The following is a 17,911-nucleotide window of genomic DNA, read 5'->3' on the forward strand; positions in this document are numbered from 1 at the left end:
ACTGAAAACCTAATTGTTCTCAAGCGCTTTTAACTAAATGTTTTTGAATTTGTATGTATTTATAAAGTATTACAATTATATTATATATAATAAAATTAAATAAGAACAATAAGGCATTAAATAAAAGGGAATACATGACCTAAAAGGTGTAGCCTAAAGCTAAGTTTAATATAGGCCTACCTTCTCTTTTTACATATTCTAATCGACAACCCTTTCATAGGCAAAACAAAAACATTCAGTATTCAGTACTTTTTTTATATATATATATGTTTATGCTTATACTTGTGAACTTTTGCTTAAGTACGTTTATTAATGCAGTATTTTTTACTATAACAGAGTATTTTTACTCAAGCAAATGATCTGAGCACTCTCTTCTACCTAAATTATCAAATAAAATCGGACATGTTTGTGCAAAATAAGTTGTGGGTGAAATATTGCAGCAGTATCATCACCCTGTCGACAGGGGGCAGAGTTGAGCAGAAAAGCAGAAAATGTAACGTCAGTGTCACATAAATAGAAGAAGAGTTCATTCAGCCATTGCATTCACTTACAGCCAGGTCTAAGCCGCTAGTGGTGGAGCACAGGTCATTAGCAACCCAGCAAAAATGTTATCCGTGAGAGTTGCAGCAGCTTTGGCCAGGACCCTGCCCAGAAGGGCTGGATTTGTAAGTATTTGAGTTAAACTATCCACATCTGATGGGGATGTTGCAGCAAGTTTACCTAATATCATTGTGAACCTTGTGGGTGTGAAGGGTAATGTTAAGGCCGCTAGCTAACTTGTCATCGATTTATTCAGGCGGATTAAACTCTTCTAAGCTATTCTGAATAATAATTCGCGTTAATAACATCGAAATTGTTATATTTAATATGTCTGTTGAAGTTGCCCTTGTGAAACGACAGTGTCCGTCCTGAAGCTAGCGGTGCTAAGGTTAGCACGTAAGCTAATGCTATCTGCGAGCTAACGGCTCATTCACCCACGCTTTGAAGGTCAGGAAGCCTGACAGCGCATGTCTTCAACGCTGCACAGCGTTACATTAGTTTAGCTTTCATAGTGCACATTTTAACTGTCGCTGCAATAAGTTTGAACTTGTATTTTTGCGTTTTTAACGCTTAATCATATCCGTCTGTCGTTAAATCAGGTGTCCAAGGCTGTCCCGGCCGCCTGCATTGGGGTCAACCACCTCCACACACACAGACCATGGCTGCAGAAGACAGGTGAGCTAAAAACAACATGAAAGAAACTTTATCCTCCACACTATAGGCCAGCTCCTAAAAGTGATTTATGAAGGTCATTGACCATTACTATGTCTACAGAGCTCGTCTTTGTAATTGCTGTAAAATTAACTGAATAGATTGATACTTTATTGATCCTGAAGAAAATCCAGGCATCCAGTAGTTTATAACTGATACAAAACACTAATACCCACAGGATTAAATAATTAAGACACAGCAATTAAGTGATCAAAAGGCTATTATAAGTAAAAACCTTAGAAAATGTATATCTGCAGAATATAAACATGTAGAAGAGAAATAGCAATTTATCGGTTTACATGTTAATCTGAAATTATTGGACAAACCAGCTCATCGGTATACATGTGTCATTGTAAATATTTAATTACTTTTCTTGCCTGGAAAAAGCTAAGAAATATAAAGGTATTGTCTAATAAATATTTTAAATAACCTTTTGCACAGAGACACTGACTAAAACCACAGCTATTCATATCTTTGACTTGCAATTGCTAATGTGATGTTACCTTTTGTTTTAGCCTGTACACTATTTATACCAAGCTAGTAGTGGATTATTTGGTCTCTAAGGAAAAATTGTATCACTGTGACTAACAACCAAAATCTTAAATGTCATCTTGTTTCATATCAAGATGTTTATATAAAGATCTGTTAAGCTTAAATTTGATAAATAGATAATTATTATATCAAAGTGTTTTTATGATTGCTAAGCAAGATGCTATAACGTGCATGTTTTATCTTTTTAACAGGCACAGCCGAGGTGTCTTCAATCCTGGAGGAGAAGATCTTGGGAGCTGACACCTCTGCAGACCTGGAGGAGACGGGACGTGTGCTCTCCATTGGTGATGGTATTGCCAGAGTGTACGGGCTGAGGAATGTCCAGGCAGAAGAGATGGTGGAGTTTTCCTCTGGACTGAAAGTATGTATAAAAGGATGCTATAAAACGAAAGTTTCTGTTTTCGGGCTAAATTCACTGATTTTAAAACTGCACGAAATGCTAACCTATTGTCATCTTGAATTGTAAAAATGTAAAGATCTTTGTGAACCGTTCTTAAACTGAAAGGTGAAATGCCCCCAAACTCTAGATATCCAACATAACAAGTTTAACATGTTTTCCTCCAGGGCATGTCTCTGAATTTGGAGCCCGACAACGTTGGTGTTGTGGTGTTCGGTAATGACAAGCTGATTAAGGAGGGTGACATCGTGAAGAGGACTGGTGCCATCGTGGATGTCCCTGTTGGTCTGGAGCTGCTTGGCCGTGTGGTGGACGCTCTGGGAAATGCCATCGATGGAAAGGTCACTTGAGCCGCTATAGCTTATGTTGAAGTAGAAAATCTAATTGCTATAAATGAAACTTCAGATGAAACTCCTGCAATCTGTCAAAGCAAGACCACGTTTCACTTTTTTCTCTCTCTCAATTAGTTGAGTAGATGTTGTGCAGCTGTCTTATAATAATTTATGTCATACCATTAATCTTTAGGAAATCAGTAACATTGTTGCTTGTTTACATTAAATAGTTTTATTGGCACTTATTATTTCATCTTTTAAAAAATTATTTTTATTTTATTTTCTCAGGGTCCCCTGGGCTCCAGTATCCGTAGGCGTGTGGGTCTGAAGGCCCCTGGTATCATCCCACGTATCTCTGTGAGGGAGCCCATGCAGACTGGAATCAAGGCTGTGGACAGCCTGGTGCCCATTGGCAGAGGCCAGCGTGAGCTGATCATTGGCGACAGGCAGACCGGGTAAATACTTTGACGTGGACAAACGGTTTTACGAGTATTTGGACCTGCGACCTTTCCATGGATTAATGGGAGCTAAAGCTTGAGTGCAATGTGAAGTTAGTAAGTAGGCTTTCTAAATCTATCTCCATTCTCCAGCAAAACTGCCATTGCTGTCGACACAATCATCAACCAGAAGCGCTTCAACGACGGAACCGACGAGAAGAAGAAGCTGTACTGCATCTACGTCGCCATCGGACAGAAGAGGTCCACTGTTGCGCAGCTGGTGAAGAGGCTGACTGATGCCGATGCCATGAAGTACACCATCGTGGTCTCTGCCACCGCCTCTGATGCTGCTCCTCTGCAGTACCTGGCTCCGTACTCTGGCTGCTCCATGGGAGAGTACTTCAGAGACAACGGCAAGCACGCCCTGATCATCTATGATGATCTGTCCAAGCAGGTGAGGACTCAGATTGCGCTTGTAAAGTTAAAACAAAAAAGAAATTCTGTAAAACTGTCCTAGCTTGAAATTACAGCATTTGATTTTCTTTTTTTTCTGATAAATATTTATGATCAATTTACTTAAAAATCTAAATCTCTTGAGGCAGTATTCCCAGGTGCAACCAAGGTAAATTTCTATTTCTTTCCTCCTCAGGCTGTTGCCTACCGTCAGATGTCCCTGCTTCTGCGTCGTCCCCCTGGTCGTGAGGCTTACCCTGGTGATGTGTTCTACCTGCACTCCCGTCTGCTGGAGAGAGCTGCCAAAATGAACGACAACTTCGGCGGCGGCTCCCTTACTGCCCTGCCGGTCATTGAGACCCAGGCCGGCGATGTGTCTGCCTACATCCCCACCAATGTCATCTCCATCACAGACGGACAGGTTTGTCTAAAACTTTCACTCATTTTGTTTGTGTATTTGCACATATATGAAACATTCTACATTACAATGCTGTTGTATAGTAATATCTTAATCTGTTTGCTGTAGATCTTCTTGGAGACTGAGCTGTTCTACAAGGGTATCCGCCCAGCTATCAACGTGGGTCTGTCCGTTTCCAGAGTAGGATCTGCTGCCCAGACCAAAGCCATGAAGCAGGTAACATCTGGTTTTGTTTTGTTTTTATATTCAGAAATCACCTGAACATCTTAGCTGCATTTCATGTTTGGTTTCACAGTAAATCGTTTGACACTTTTATAAAAAACTTTCTGCAGTCATCCAACAGATGCGATCTCCTGCATTATAACGATTTCTTCCCTGTAGGTGGCCGGTACCATGAAGCTGGAGCTGGCTCAGTACCGTGAGGTGGCTGCTTTCGCCCAGTTCGGCTCTGACCTCGACGCTGCCACACAGCAGCTCCTTAACAGGGGAGTCAGGCTCACTGAATTGCTGAAGCAGGGACAGTACTGTGAGTGGCAATGTCTTTTTAAAATTGAAAAGCTTTAAGAAAGTATTAAATAAATGCAATGTTTGTTTTGTTTTTTTCTAAAATAAGCTCTTGTCTCCCTCACACACTCCAGCTCCCATGGCCATTGAAGAGCAGGTCACAGTCATCTATGCTGGTGTCAGAGGATACTTGGACAAAATGGAGCCCAGCAAGATCACAAGGTTCGAGAAGGCTTTCCTGCAGCACGTCCTCAGCCAGCACCAGGACCTGCTCACCGCAATCAAGTGAGACACATTTCTCAGCCACAATATGTTTTCACAACTACTATGGGTATTTGCAGTCAAAAAAAACCAAACAGTGAGTTTGACATGACCTGTTTTCTGTTTCAGGACTGACGGCATGATCTCTGAGCCATCAGACGCTAAACTGAAGCAGGTTGTACTGACCTTCCTGTCCAGTTTTGAGTAATGGATAACACTTCTCTTGATCTTCAGTGAGCTACCTGTCTGTGTCTCCACTACGCTTATATATGTGAACACACTGAAGGCCAAAACCTCCATGTACAGATTTCTCCAAATAAAATTTTACAACCCTACCGAGGTGTAAAATTCTTCTGATTGTGCGCATAACTACAGTAAGTTTAGTGTTTAGGATGGGTCCCTGTGAGCAGATTTTGTCAGTGGCAGAAGAGTTATAAGAACAAAACAATACTTTTCTTTAAATGCATCAAATGTGTTTTGGAATTTTATGTCAGAGTATTTCAGTGTACCAAAACATAAAGGGTACATGCATAACAATCCCCATACCATAGTCTTGAATTCTGTTTACTGTAATGAATTGTTCATGAGAGTTATATTTAAGAGGGCAAATGAGTGTTTAGACTTGGCAAGTGTTTGTTTTGCACCTCACCATTTTCAGAGGATGGAAGGACTGTAAGCCCAGTTTCTCAACTGGTTGAAATGATGAGGTGAAATGTTTGTTACTATGGTAATAAATTCAGTGACACTGTCACATCAAATCCATCCTGTATTGTCCTGTGTTATGTCTTGAGATCGTGCTCCCAACCACTGACTGTGAAGAGACTAAAGTGAGATTAATTTCATATTTGTGGTTGAAGCCTTTTCATAACTCGCAAGCACATTTATTTTACGTAGTCGAAATGGATGATGGAACAGCTCTATGTAGGATTGCAACAAACCTCACCTTCATTAACAAACGGCATATTTTATCATGTTTGTTTTGTGTAAAAATGACAGTCCAAGGTCCAAATTGCTCATTTTTGCACTTGCAGCATAAAACAGAAAAACAGCATATCCTCACACCTGCAAAGCTGCAACCAGAAAGTGTTTGTATTGAATTCAACGATTAAATAGAAGTTGCAGATTTATTTTCTGTCAAATTGCTCCATGTCTAAGCATAACTTGACATTTTTGAAGCAATACTGTAGATAATGTAACATCGTGTCCCGCCTTTATATCAATCATGACCAGTAGGTGGCTGTAGATGCCACAGAGTAATGAACTACTTAGGTTTAAATACTCAACCCACAACAGTTTGGTATGTAATATTTTGTTTATCAATTTCGCAATGTGCATGTCACCCATCCGTGACATCACAGCATATAAGCATGGAGGATGTAGCAAAGCTGTTTCACTCACTTTCTCGCTACTTTTGCTCATTATATAGAAATTACATTATTTTATTTATACTTTAAAAGCTACAGGAAAAATTGGAAAAAGGCTGTAGAAATAATTCTTGTCTTCAAGTGCAATTTTGACAACTGACTTAAAAACTTTTATTTTATTCACCACTGCACCAATTGTAACTGTCAAAATGGGAAACTTGAAGGTTTGTTAAAATTTCTCATCAAAACAAAGAGTAACAATACAACCACCACCTTGCACATTTCTCATGCGGGACCAGATGCAGTGCTCTTGTGTAACAGCCTGTGTCTTTATACCTGTAATTGGAAAACCGTAGCTTTAAAGTTTATGATCCCCCGCATACCAAAGCCCCTTGTCCAACCTCCTATTCACACATCGTTTCCCAATGTTGTATTTCTCTGCTTTGTTGTCTTCTCTCAAACAGGAACAAGATGAGACAGACTCTTTGTCTTTTGTTTCTTTTTAACAATAGATAATGTTCATAGGATCCTCGTATTTGAGTAGTCATTATTTTAAGAGAAATGGGCTGGCAAATTGTAAACAAAGTGTATTGTGAGGGAAATTAAATTTGTGATGTTTCAGTGCCAATTCTTTTAAAAAACACAAGTGCATTATGAGTCACTTGTTTCTCCAGTGGCATCAGTGTCTGGCAAGATAAAGTGGGACATGTGACATGTGAGAGTGAATAGAGCTGCTTTCAATAAAGACTATTGTCGAGGTCAGCGTGACAACAAGAGCGAGCTCTGTGGAGCAACAGACAACCTGGTCGGTCAGATTTCAGACATGGGGAAGGTAGAAGTTATGCAACAGCAACATGAACAAATGAAATTTCCCCTGGCATTTTAAACCACCTATTTCTAAATCCCTGCTAAATTCTCTTTATGCATTAGCATCGCACACCTATTTGTATGACCTAGATCAGACCTGGGCATTGTACGGCCCACGGGCCACATCCGGCCCTTTGGCCGGCCCTGTCCAGCCCACGTGAGGACAATCGTAAATTATAACATATATATATATATATATATATATTTTAAACAGCACCCTTTTCAAAATAAAAGCAACACAATTGTATTGTGTGCATGGTGTAAATAACTTTCTAACTGTTGCTATTATTTCGAAAAGGGTGCTGTTTTTCTTTATTTACTATGCGCGCCGCGCGCGTGAACAGCTACAAGTGATGCTGGCCCTCAAAATGTCCACTCACACCAAAATAAGAAAGATTGATACAGAATGCCGCGTTTTCAAGAAGACATGGACTGCTAAGTATGTATTTACAGAAGTCAAAGGTAAAGCCGTGTGCTTAGTTTGTGGTGCGCAGGTCGCTGTGTTCAAGGATTACAATTTGAGTCGCCGTTCAAGAACTTGTCTGATGAAGAGCGGGAAAAGTAGTCGGGTGCTTTGCTAGCTAAACTGCAAAACAAACAAGGACCTTTTACAAAACATTGCACATCCAGAGATGCAGCTGTCAACACAAGTTATGTCTTATCCCACAAAATCGCTAGAAAAAGTAAACCGTTTTCTGACGGAGAGTTTATCAAGGAGTGTTTGGTGGATTCTGCAGAACTCATATGTCCGGAGAAAAAGGAGGCATTTGAGAAGCCATGCAGTCAATGAGAGGGACAACAACAGGGAGTGATGTGTTCACGGAGGTAAATGCATGTGTGGACAAGTTGGGACTGAAATGGGGCAAGCTGGCAGGCGTGACAACGGACAATGCAGTATGAAGTGACAGAAATGAACCCTGAACAGAAATTGGTATTGTTGCATTGTATTATACATCAGGAAGTGTTGTGTAAGTCAGTTCTAAAAATTAACCATGTTGTTGATGTTGTAACTAAAATAGTTAACTTCATCAGGGCAAGAGCTTGTTTGATGTCAAGCACTGTGACAGACAGTTTGTTGCACTTTTGGAGGAAAATTAGACTGAACATCGTGACTACCACGCCGCTGTCAGGTGGCTCAGCCTGGGCAAAGAGTGTGGGACCTGAGAGAAGAGAGTCAAGACTTCTGTGTGACGTAAGGAAAAGACGTCCCACAGCTTTCAGATGCAGACTGGATGGCAGTAGATTGCTGTAGATGTGACTGCACTAATGAATTAACTAAATGTCAAACTGCAATGGGTCTTTTTGTGCATGAAATGTACAGCGCAGTGAAGGCTTTCATGAGAAAGTTGCAGCTTCTCAAGCCAAATGGAGGACAACATTCTCACCCACTTGCCAACACTGAAGGAAGCCACACCATCAGCTGATCACCTCCACAGGTACTCATCCATGTTAGAAGCACTGCATGGTGAGTTTTGGAGGCGATTTCAAGACTTTAAAACAGTTGAGAATGAAATGCACGTGATTTTTCCCCATTTACATGCAATGTGGATGATGCACCCAGTGATGTTCAGCTTGAACTCATTGACCTGCAGTCTGACACACTTCTGTCAGAGCACTTTGGGTCAGTCTCACTGCCTGAGTTTTACTCTTCCCTGAAAGAGGAGAACTTTCCACACATGAGGAGACATGCTCAGAAGATTCTGGTCCTCTTTGGATCTACCTACATATGTGAACAGATATTCTCAGTGATGAAGTTCAACAAATCCAGATACAGATCCTCTATCACTGATGATCACCTGTCAGCTGTCCTGCGCATATCCACCTCAGACATTCAACCAGATTTCAGTGCACTTGTTCAAGCCCAAGACAGACTGGATCTTTCTCACTGAACAAGTAAAATGAACTGAAAAACATCAAAAGCACTTATTGCTTTTTGTATAAAGTTGATTACTTGCTTTTCATTTGTGATTTATCCATCCATCCATCGTCTACCGCTTATCCGGGATCGGGTCGTGGGGGCAGCAGCGCCAGTAAGGAACCCCAATCTTCCCTTCTCCGGGCCACATCCTCCAGCTCCGACTGGGGGATCCCGAGGCGTTCCCAGGCCAGTGAGGAGATATAATCTCTCCACCGAGTCCTGGGTCTTCCCCGGGGTCTCCTCCCAGCTGGACGTGCCTGGAACACCTCCCTAGGGAGGGGGCCAGGTGGCATCCTTACCAGATGCCCGAACCACCTCAACTGGCTCCTTTCAACGTAAAGGAGCAGCGGCTCTACTCCGAGTCTCTCACGGATGGCTGAGCTTCTCACCCTATCTCTAAGGGAGACGCCAGCCACCCGTCTGAGAAAACCTATTTCGGCCGCTTGTACCCGTGATCTCGTTCTTTCGGTCATGACCCAGCCTTCATGACCATAGGTGAAGGTAGGAACGAAGATCGACCGGTATATTGAGAGCTTTGCCTTCTGGCTCAGCTCTCTTTTCGTCACAACGGTGCGGTAAAGTGACTGTAATACCGCCCCCGCTGCTCCGATTCTCCGCCCAATCTCTCGTGTCAACCAAGACAGCCCCTCAACACCCAAAGCCTTCAGCATTTCTGGACGGATCTCATCAACCCCTGCGGCTTTGCCACTGTGGAGTTGTTTGACTACCTCAGTGACTTCCATCAGGAAAATTGACGATGATCCCCCATCAGATTCCAGCTCTGCCTCTACCATAGAGGATAGAGACGAAGCAGTGAAGCATGAGAACATCTTTAAGTTTCTGTTTCACACAACAATCATCAACACGGACATGTAAAAAATAAACACTTTAGGCCCTGAAAAATGTTTCGGATTCAGGAGTTCCTCAAAGTGCTCCTTCCACCGGCCGATAACCTTCTCAGTTGAAGTCAGCAGGGTCCCACCCTTGCTGTACACAGCTTGGATGGTTCCTCGCTTCCCCCTCCTGAGGTGCCGGATGTTTATCCAGAAGCACCTTGGTGCCGACCGAAAGTCCTTCTCCATAGCTTCTCCGAACTTCTCCCACACCCGCTGCTTTGCCTCTGTTCAATGCCCCCAACCTCCACAGGGATGGCTGAAAAGCTCCGCCGGAGGTGTGAGTTAAAGATCCCCAGGACAGGGGCTTCCTCCAGACGTTCCCAGTTCACCCGCACTACCCGTTTGGGTTTACCAGGTCTGTCCAGAGTCTTCCCCCACCCCTTGATCAAACTCACCACCAGATGGTGATCAGTCGACAGCTCCGCCCCTCTCTTCACCCGAGTGTCCAAAACATGCGGCCTCAGATCAGATGATACGATTACAAAATCGATCATTGACCTTTGGCCTAGGGTGCTCTAGTACCACGTGCACTTATGAGCATCCTTATGTTCGAGTTTTCCCCCCCATAACCCGAAGGTGTAGGGAGGCGACCCTCTCGTCCACCGGGGTAAACTCCACCGTAGCGGCGCTCAGCCGGGGGCTAGTGAGTAAATCAGGAAAAAACTAATCTGATTTAATTTAGGTCATAGTTCTTAGGTGGAAGAAGCAGGCTTTTAATGAGGTTGTTGACATGTGGTTCAAAGCTGAGTTTACAATCAAATGTGATACCTAGATTTCTGGCAATGGATTTTATGTGTTGCCAGTGGACCAATAAATGGTTATAATTTGCTTGCTAGGTGTTTAAGGCCAAATATTATTACGGTACTTTTGTCTTGTCTGAGTTTAGCCGCAGAAACTTACAAGTCATCTATTTCTCAATAGCAGTTAAGCACTCCATCAGACAGCCAACATTATCTGGCCTGAAGGACAAATAGACAGCAGTAGTATTGTAGATGCAATGTTGTCAGTGACTTTTTGTCTACAAAATAAATAGTGCAGAAGAATCACAATTGCCCTGCTGATACATAAATAAGCGGTTTACTGTTGTCACTGTTAAACTAAACCTGTAATGGGATTTAAACTCTAAAGCAGATCCTCAACTCGGACATTAGCAGCCAAGGATGCAGTGCTTAGCCTCCATATCCATGATACCACCGGTATAACATGTATAACATCAGAAGAGTTACATTTGCGCGTGGTTTCTGTGGTCTGTCTACGCAGACAGTTAATTACCCGCCCAAAGCAGTGTTTTGTTTCCTTTCAGGTCTGTATTTCTGCATTTCGTTACCGAGTCACACTCTTGGATTCTCTTCCTTGCGATGCCCTCTTACTAGAAAGACACTAAATCTGCTATTTTGCTGCAGCAAATGAGTTTACTTTAAATCAGCCGCTTCACCGTGTCCAAGGCTCCATTAATTTGTATTATATATGCTTTGTGTTTTCTACAGACAAAACACACAGAAATCATCAATCCTTTGTAACAAAATAGCAAAATGGAGCTCTCTTTATTTGTCACACATTTTGCTCTAAACAATGCTGTTTAAAGCCTCTGCATGGACAAAAACATAAAGAGCTTCACACAAACTGTAAAAAAGAAAGAAAGAAAAATCAATACATTGTATTTTTCATTCATAAAATAACACCCGGGAGGGACATAACAGCAGGTAGCAGCAATCTGACTAAGGCAAAAAAAATCAACAAACAAAATCAATAAAATATATTATTTCTGAGTTCAGTCTCCATTTGAAGTTTCTGAAGTTGACAGTCCAGGTTTTCTTATTCACAGGTGCCAGGCTCTCTACAAGCCTGCTTGCAGTGCGCACACAGACGCTCATTATATTCTGGGCAAGAGGAATTTTATTCATTCATGATCCAATATACGCTAAAAACCACATTTCCAACAAGCTCACACTGTAAAAAAGCAACTTTTTCTAAGTTAAACCCAACATGCTATATTTGGTTTCGTCATTCAACTGTATAATGTTGGCTTTACCCCAAACCTCGGCAGAAAGTTCTGCTACTTTCAGTAAAGTGCAAGAGCTTGTCTTCTGCACTTTTCTTCCTGCAATCAAAGTTTACAGACCACACCAAAGGTTAGCAGCTAAAGCCTGCAGTGTCTGCTCCACAGGGTAAACTGTGTTGATGAAATGCATAGAAACAGCCAGCAGTTAATATCAAACACTTGCAGGTAACTGCTGTGTTTAAGGTCCTCCGTGAGCATTGTAAGGGATAAAGGCCCAATAGAGTATTGTCTTTGAGGCCTCAGATTCACTCAGTGCTGCCATAGTGGTTCCCATTGGAAGGGTTTTCCTGTAAACCGCTGTGTGAGGATTGTTCTGCCTGTGACACCACCGGGTCCACTGGCTGTTCAAAACAATTGGCCACACAGAGCACCTGCAGAAAAAAGCAACATTTTAAAAACTCATTCTACTCTCTTTGCTGGATTGCACTATGAAGATGGATAACGTCATTCAAGTAGATCAGACTTCATCTTATATTCTCCGTAATGTGTTTGTGCTTAAAATGCCAAATGTATCTTTACATTTACCCTTTTAATTAATTATTCATTCATCAATCTAATGATTTTGTCATAAGAAACGCATTGTTCTAACCCACACAACATTGTTTTTAAATTTTAGTGGAGATCCCAAAGATATTCAACATGTATTCAATATTTCCATTTGATTTGAATGGTGACGAATATTGATATAGTAAATGACACTGTTGATGCTTTTCTAAACTCAAGCTCATTAGTGGGGAAACAAAAGTGACTTTTTAAAAGCAAACATGGTCAATGTGCTCTTTCTAAATAACCTGACTTGATATTTTCAATTGCAAATTGTGATGATACTGCAGACAAATACATTACGCCTTGCTTTGCCATTTTCCTAATAGATCTTAAGATGAAACTTACTGTGAGAGTAGCCACAACACCTCCTTGCAGGAGGCCAGCGAGCACGTCACTCCAGTGATGTTTGTAGTCAGACACCCGGGATAGACCCACATACAGAGCTGTGGCGATCAGGAAGAATTGGATGGTAGGACGCAGAAGCCTCGACCATTCTGACCTCAGCCTCGCTTGAACGTACAGCTACAAGAGGAAGAGGAAATTATTAAATATTAGGAACAAAGAAAGCTTGTCTCACCTAGTAGGCATGCAGTCAATATTTACAGTACAGCTGTTGGCAGCTAACGCATTTTCTGAAGAGAATTATGTAGGTTATAAACTGTGAACTTTTTTGACAATGACATTGAATGGTATCACATTTCTAGCACTTCAATGTAAGCCACATTTAGGCTATAGACTGTTTTTGAAGTAGAACGTCCGTACTTACTACAAGGAACAGCATGCAGTACATAGAGAAGGACGAATGACCCGAGTAGAAGGACAGTCTACACAAGATAAACAAAAGAGACACAGCATGAAATTAGAAACCATCGGATTAAACAAGTCAGTCCCTTTTCATTCATTCATAACGAAGGTTCACGACAATCAAACTATCACTGTCATTTTACTTTATTGATATACATTTAGAAAGGGGGACTCGCACATCAAAGTTAGTTTACTAGTTGCGAGGAGAACGACTAAGACTGAATAATGTTGTATAATGTTTGCTGTGACTCTCGAGAGAATAACTAGTGATGTCATCAGGATTAACTCTTTAATCTCTTATTCAAAGTTACTTATTTATGCATCTGTTCTTGTACTTCTGGTGCTGTGACATTCAAAATTTGAACTTTTAAGTTACTGTATCTTATCTTATTGACTTGCATTGTAGAAAGTGTATGATTTAGAGATTTAGGGACTAATAGTCAGGATATATCTCGGCTGACTACATCCCTTTTTACTATTCTCCTTTTAATCTGTCTCTTGCAAGTACTGCAACTCTATGGCACTGTAATACTTAATAACTGGAGTATCCATTAAGGATTGCCAGCTTAAAAATAAAAGACCAATTTTGCTATGTTGGATGATATTTAACCCCAATTGTCCGCAGAAGGTACATGTCTCAGCAAGGTATTGCAAGTAATTGGGCACTCTTAGATTGTCAGTCTCCTCCTCCCAGTACCATTAAACAATGCTAATAATGTTATGATTTAGACAAAGGAAACTAAATGTGTATTAATTCTTCCCAAAAAACGAAGCTGGTGCTGTTTTTCAGAAGTGGCTCTTGTGGGTTTTATATTGTGCTTGCAATTGAAATTTGCCGGAAGTCTAAATTCTTGACTAAGCACAAATCTGGAGAAACTTTTAAAATCGTTGAAAAGTGATGTTCTTATCATACATGAGGGACTACTATTTTTTATATATGATTTATTATATTTTAGGAAAAAACAGTAGTCCCGCGTGCCCAAAGACTAAATATAGTATATTAATATAGTACAACAAGGAGCACAATCAAGTATTTGGTATCTATGAAAATCAAAGATAAGCACACAAATGCAGCGTAAAAAATAAAATCATATGAAAGACATTTACTAAACACAATGTCAGTGTTTTTTATATAGTCTTTGACTATTGGTAAAAGTGTGGTTTATTAGATACTTGTTAAAAGTATGTCCGTACCAGAATTCAAGACTTCAAGACCAATCAGAACAAATGTTGTGGATTTCTTCCTAATCATACTAAATATAGTTTGTGTGCACATTACCTGGCCTCATCTACCAGAAATTTTTCTCCAGTGCAGGTGAAGTTCTCAATGTATCCCCCGGCTTTGCAGTTAATGTTATTCCAGGCTGGTTTGCATACAGCCAGGAAGTTTGGCCGCAGGCGGCCGATGGAGTACTTGGCTATGTCGGTCAGAGACTGGCTAGCAGCAGCTCCGAACACATAGCTCCCCACAGCTTTGTAGACACACGCCACATACTTGGTCCCTAAAGAATGGTTCTTGATGCGGGACAAGTAAACAGAAAGGCACTCGCCACAGACGATCTGCAACAGAAGAGGTCAAACATTGAGTTGCCTTAAATATTGACATTTGAAGGTTTGACGACTTACAGTCGACTGGTGACTTACCATGATCAGCGTGAAGGGGATCATGACTCCTCCCAGCAGCTGGTAGGATATGGTGTCCTCTTTGAGGGGGTATCTGATGGACTCATCGTTACAGAAGAAACCCCGTTTGAAAGGGTTGTGTTGAGAGGTCAGGATAAAAAATGGAAGGCCAACTGTTATAAAGAAGAAAGAGGCAGATAATGAGTATAAATTCTATCTCTTCGTCAGCTTGTTTTACATCGTATATAATGTGACTCAGAGTTATGAGCCACCGCTACTATTACACAATGCTGGTACATTTCTGTACGTGATATGTTGGCATCACACAGGCGTTTCCCTTTGTGTTGGTAATTCTTGAGTTTCATTTAGCTGCAAGGAAATTTATTGGGTTCAAGTTGCACAATAACGGAATTATAGCGCTTGAAGCCATGAATTACTACAGAACAATATTGCATGAGTCATGTGTCTGACTTTAGATACTGGAACAATGAAGGGACTCATTATGGCGTGAAACTGTACAGGAGACAACACATTAAGCATGCTTTGACATTCATTTGAGAGCTGTAGTTCAAATTACTTTGTATATTTACTTAACTTAGTATAAATGTAAACATAAATTGTGTTGCATTGTTATAGACAAAATAGTTTGTAAAGTAGTTAGAAACAGCTCGACCAACTCCAACAGTAAAATGCTGCATAATACTGATGCATGAGTAATAATGAGCCAAAAGTATAATATATAGTAAAATAACATTCATGGGGGGGGGGGGGGGTCATTCTTTTACTTTTACTTGAGTATTTCTAAATGTGTAAAGGATCTGAATACTTCTCCCATCATTGATTTTACAAGTGTGTCCTATATAACATAGTTTTATAAAACATAAAAGAAAGACTTATAATGAACTAGACTTAGATTTAGACATTGGACAGAAGACATGCGACTTGATTCTTGCCGCCAGCTCCAAAACAAAATGGTATAATTGGTGCACAGTCAGCAGCGCAGCCGACCACAAGACACTGACTAAGAAAAGCGACTGAGTGCAGATTAATCAGAGGGAAAGCTTTCTGTGTGTATATATTTCTATCTTTATCATTTAGGCTCCGTACAGCAGCTACAAACTGAACTCTCTGCGTGTCCACAGACAGTACAAAGGTTTCTTTCATTTATTTTTATTGCAGTATTGTAAGTTACATTAAGCAGCTTGTCTCTGTGCTGTGATTACATTACAAACACTGAGCTAAAAATACAGCTTTGCTTGAGGAAAAAACACACAGGGTGGGACTTTGTTGCCTTTTTTTTTCCATCTTCCTGCCTGGTTCCCTAAAACCTCAAGCCTCCCAGTGTGTGTATATGACGTGTATGCATATCATTTGATTTGCTTCAACGACAACTTCATGTAACATGTTTCTACCAGAATAACTGCTGTGGGAGTTTGAAGACCAAGAATGTCAACTTTAATGAACTGCAATTCTTGATATTTAAACAAAACGGATTAAAAGGTCTTAAGGAATGTACATACCGAGGATGAGACAGATCATGTCCAGCACGATGAGAGGGATCCCTGCAGCTTCAAACATGTTGCGTCTCCTTCTTTTGCCTTCTGTTTTTGTAAAAAATGTTCGGTCCCGACCCTCCCGGCTGCTTTTAGGCGACACGAGCCTATCTGCCGCACATGTCTCGCTACTCCAGCACAAAATTAAAACAGTGTCATTGTGCTACCACCAAACTCCGGGACTGTCCGAGAAGCTAAAACTACCAGAGGATTAAAAATATATAGGTAAAAAAAAACACTGAACTAAAGTCTAAATCTAATCTAAAACCACCACACACATCACGAAGAGCCGCTCACCCGCTCAACTGCTCACAAACCATCATAACAGAGCAGGATGTCTTCAGCTCACACCGTCCTGTGCTCAGATGAGACACACTACGGGTGACGTACAAGCGCCACGAGCGCTCCGCTCCAGTTGTGATTAATGCTGCCTTCACGTGCAGCTGGGAAACTATGAGCTGGTTTGTTGTGACGTTGAGTGGGAGAGTTTGGTAATGAATGTGCAATTCGTCCCAATAATGATGAATAAGCGTTTAGTGATATAGCTGAAAAGACACAAAAAGAAACATGCAAAAAAAAAGAACATTAAAAACAAAGCACAATGAGAAGTTCAACCTAATTAAATTAATAATAACTAGATAATAATGAATGAGAATGTGGGGCTCGATGGAGGCTCAGCCATGCTATATTATAATCAATTCTATACATTTGTTTTAACTAATAGTTTACATTTATTTAAATTGTAATCCTTAGTTAATTTTCCTGGTTTGTGTTTTTTCTTTATAATAGAGCTATGATTTTCTGTTTACTTATACATGTTAACCACTGGTGGAAGTAGCAATACCACAGTGCAGAAATACTCTGTTACAAGTAAAATTGCTGCATGCAACATTTTAATGAAGTGAAAGTACAAAAAACATAAAAATATCTCCAAATAGTACCAAAAAGTATAAGTACTCGTTGTGCAAAATGGCCCATTTCAGAATAATATATATTATATTGTATTATAACCATTGATAGATTAATATACGTATCACTTTAATGTTGCAGCTGGTAAATGTGGAGCTAATTTTAACTTTATATTGACTGCTGCTGCTAGCTTAACCTATAAGAATAAATCAAATTGACTTTGTTGATGATATTTCGTATGAATAATCTGTATATGCAAAGTAACTAGAATCTAAAGTTGTCAAATTAATGTAGTGGAGTAAAATGTACAATATTTGCCTCTTTAATATAAGCTGGTGGAGTCGAAATATTAAGTAGCATAACAATGGAAATACTCAAGTAAAGTACCTCAAAATTAGATTTAAGTACAGTACTTGAGTCCATGTACGAAGTTACTGTCCACCTCTGGTGTTAGCTAAAGTCATCTTTGATTACTGTCCACCATCTGATCCCCTGTAATCAAGTTACCGTGACCGTAGTAAAGTCCTGTTTGTCAAGTAAACAGAATGACGAGTGACTGAAGTATTTTCAATCATTGATCATAGATCTATCTATCAAACATCTATTTAGTTTGGAATTTCTGAGGTGTATGTGAATGCAGCACGGGACAGGGAAGTGGTAATCGGAGTTTCTGGCCTATCGCGTGCCTGTGTTGACACTACGACAGCCGTCGGCCGATACAGATTTGCTCCTCCTCCCTTTGCGCCTGCAGAGGTAATGAGGTG

At 40.6% G+C, this 17,911-nt stretch overlaps 2 protein-coding genes across 2 annotated transcripts; one reads left to right on the plus strand and one right to left on the minus strand.

The window, feature by feature from the left end:
• Positions 1 to 510: 510 nt before the first annotated feature.
• LOC115013916 (ATP synthase subunit alpha, mitochondrial-like) lies at positions 511 to 5,367 on the plus strand. Its single transcript, XM_029440481.1, has 11 exons — positions 511 to 665; positions 1,140 to 1,215; positions 1,995 to 2,164; positions 2,368 to 2,541; positions 2,821 to 2,987; positions 3,123 to 3,423; positions 3,619 to 3,843; positions 3,949 to 4,056; positions 4,222 to 4,366; positions 4,479 to 4,629; positions 4,735 to 5,367. Exons 1-11 carry the CDS (start codon positions 606 to 608, stop codon positions 4,811 to 4,813), a joined length of 1,656 nt encoding a protein of 551 aa, XP_029296341.1. The 5' UTR covers positions 511 to 605; the 3' UTR covers positions 4,814 to 5,367.
• Positions 5,368 to 11,160: 5,793 nt separating this feature from the next.
• Positions 11,161 to 16,573, minus strand: LOC115014120 (phospholipid phosphatase 1-like). The gene is made up of 7 exons (XM_029440776.1): positions 16,536 to 16,573; positions 16,206 to 16,366; positions 14,707 to 14,858; positions 14,342 to 14,622; positions 13,025 to 13,082; positions 12,604 to 12,780; positions 11,161 to 12,083 (listed from the first exon to the last, which is right to left on the minus strand). Exons 1-7 carry the CDS (start codon positions 16,559 to 16,561, stop codon positions 11,958 to 11,960), a joined length of 981 nt encoding a protein of 326 aa, XP_029296636.1. The 5' UTR covers positions 16,562 to 16,573; the 3' UTR covers positions 11,161 to 11,957.
• Positions 16,574 to 17,911: the final 1,338 nt, after the last annotated feature.

Source organism: Cottoperca gobio, chromosome 9 (genome assembly GCF_900634415.1).
Source record: "Cottoperca gobio chromosome 9, fCotGob3.1, whole genome shotgun sequence".
In the NCBI taxonomy this organism is placed as follows: Eukaryota; Metazoa; Chordata; class Actinopteri; order Perciformes; family Bovichtidae; genus Cottoperca; species Cottoperca gobio.

Bases quoted from the DNA above. Each gene is read 5' to 3' on its own strand.
- LOC115013916 (XM_029440481.1), top strand. From the start codon at position 606: ATGTTATCCGTGAGAGTTGCAGCAGCTTTGGCCAGGACCCTGCCCAGA. The intron at 666-1,139 runs GTAAGTATTTGA...TCGTTAAATCAG, and splicing joins TGCCCAGAAGGGCTGGATTT to GTGTCCAAGGCTGTCCCGGC. The intron at 3,844-3,948 runs GTTTGTCTAAAA...TGTTTGCTGTAG, and splicing joins TCTCCATCACAGACGGACAG to ATCTTCTTGGAGACTGAGCT.
- LOC115014120 (XM_029440776.1), bottom strand. From the start codon at position 16,561: ATGATGGTTTGTGAGCAGTTGAGCGG. The intron at 14,859-16,205 runs GTATGTACATTC...TCTTTATAACAG, and splicing joins CATGATCTGTCTCATCCTCG to TTGGCCTTCCATTTTTTATC. The intron at 14,623-14,706 runs GTAAGTCACCAG...CTTCTGTTGCAG, and splicing joins TCCCCTTCACGCTGATCATG to ATCGTCTGTGGCGAGTGCCT.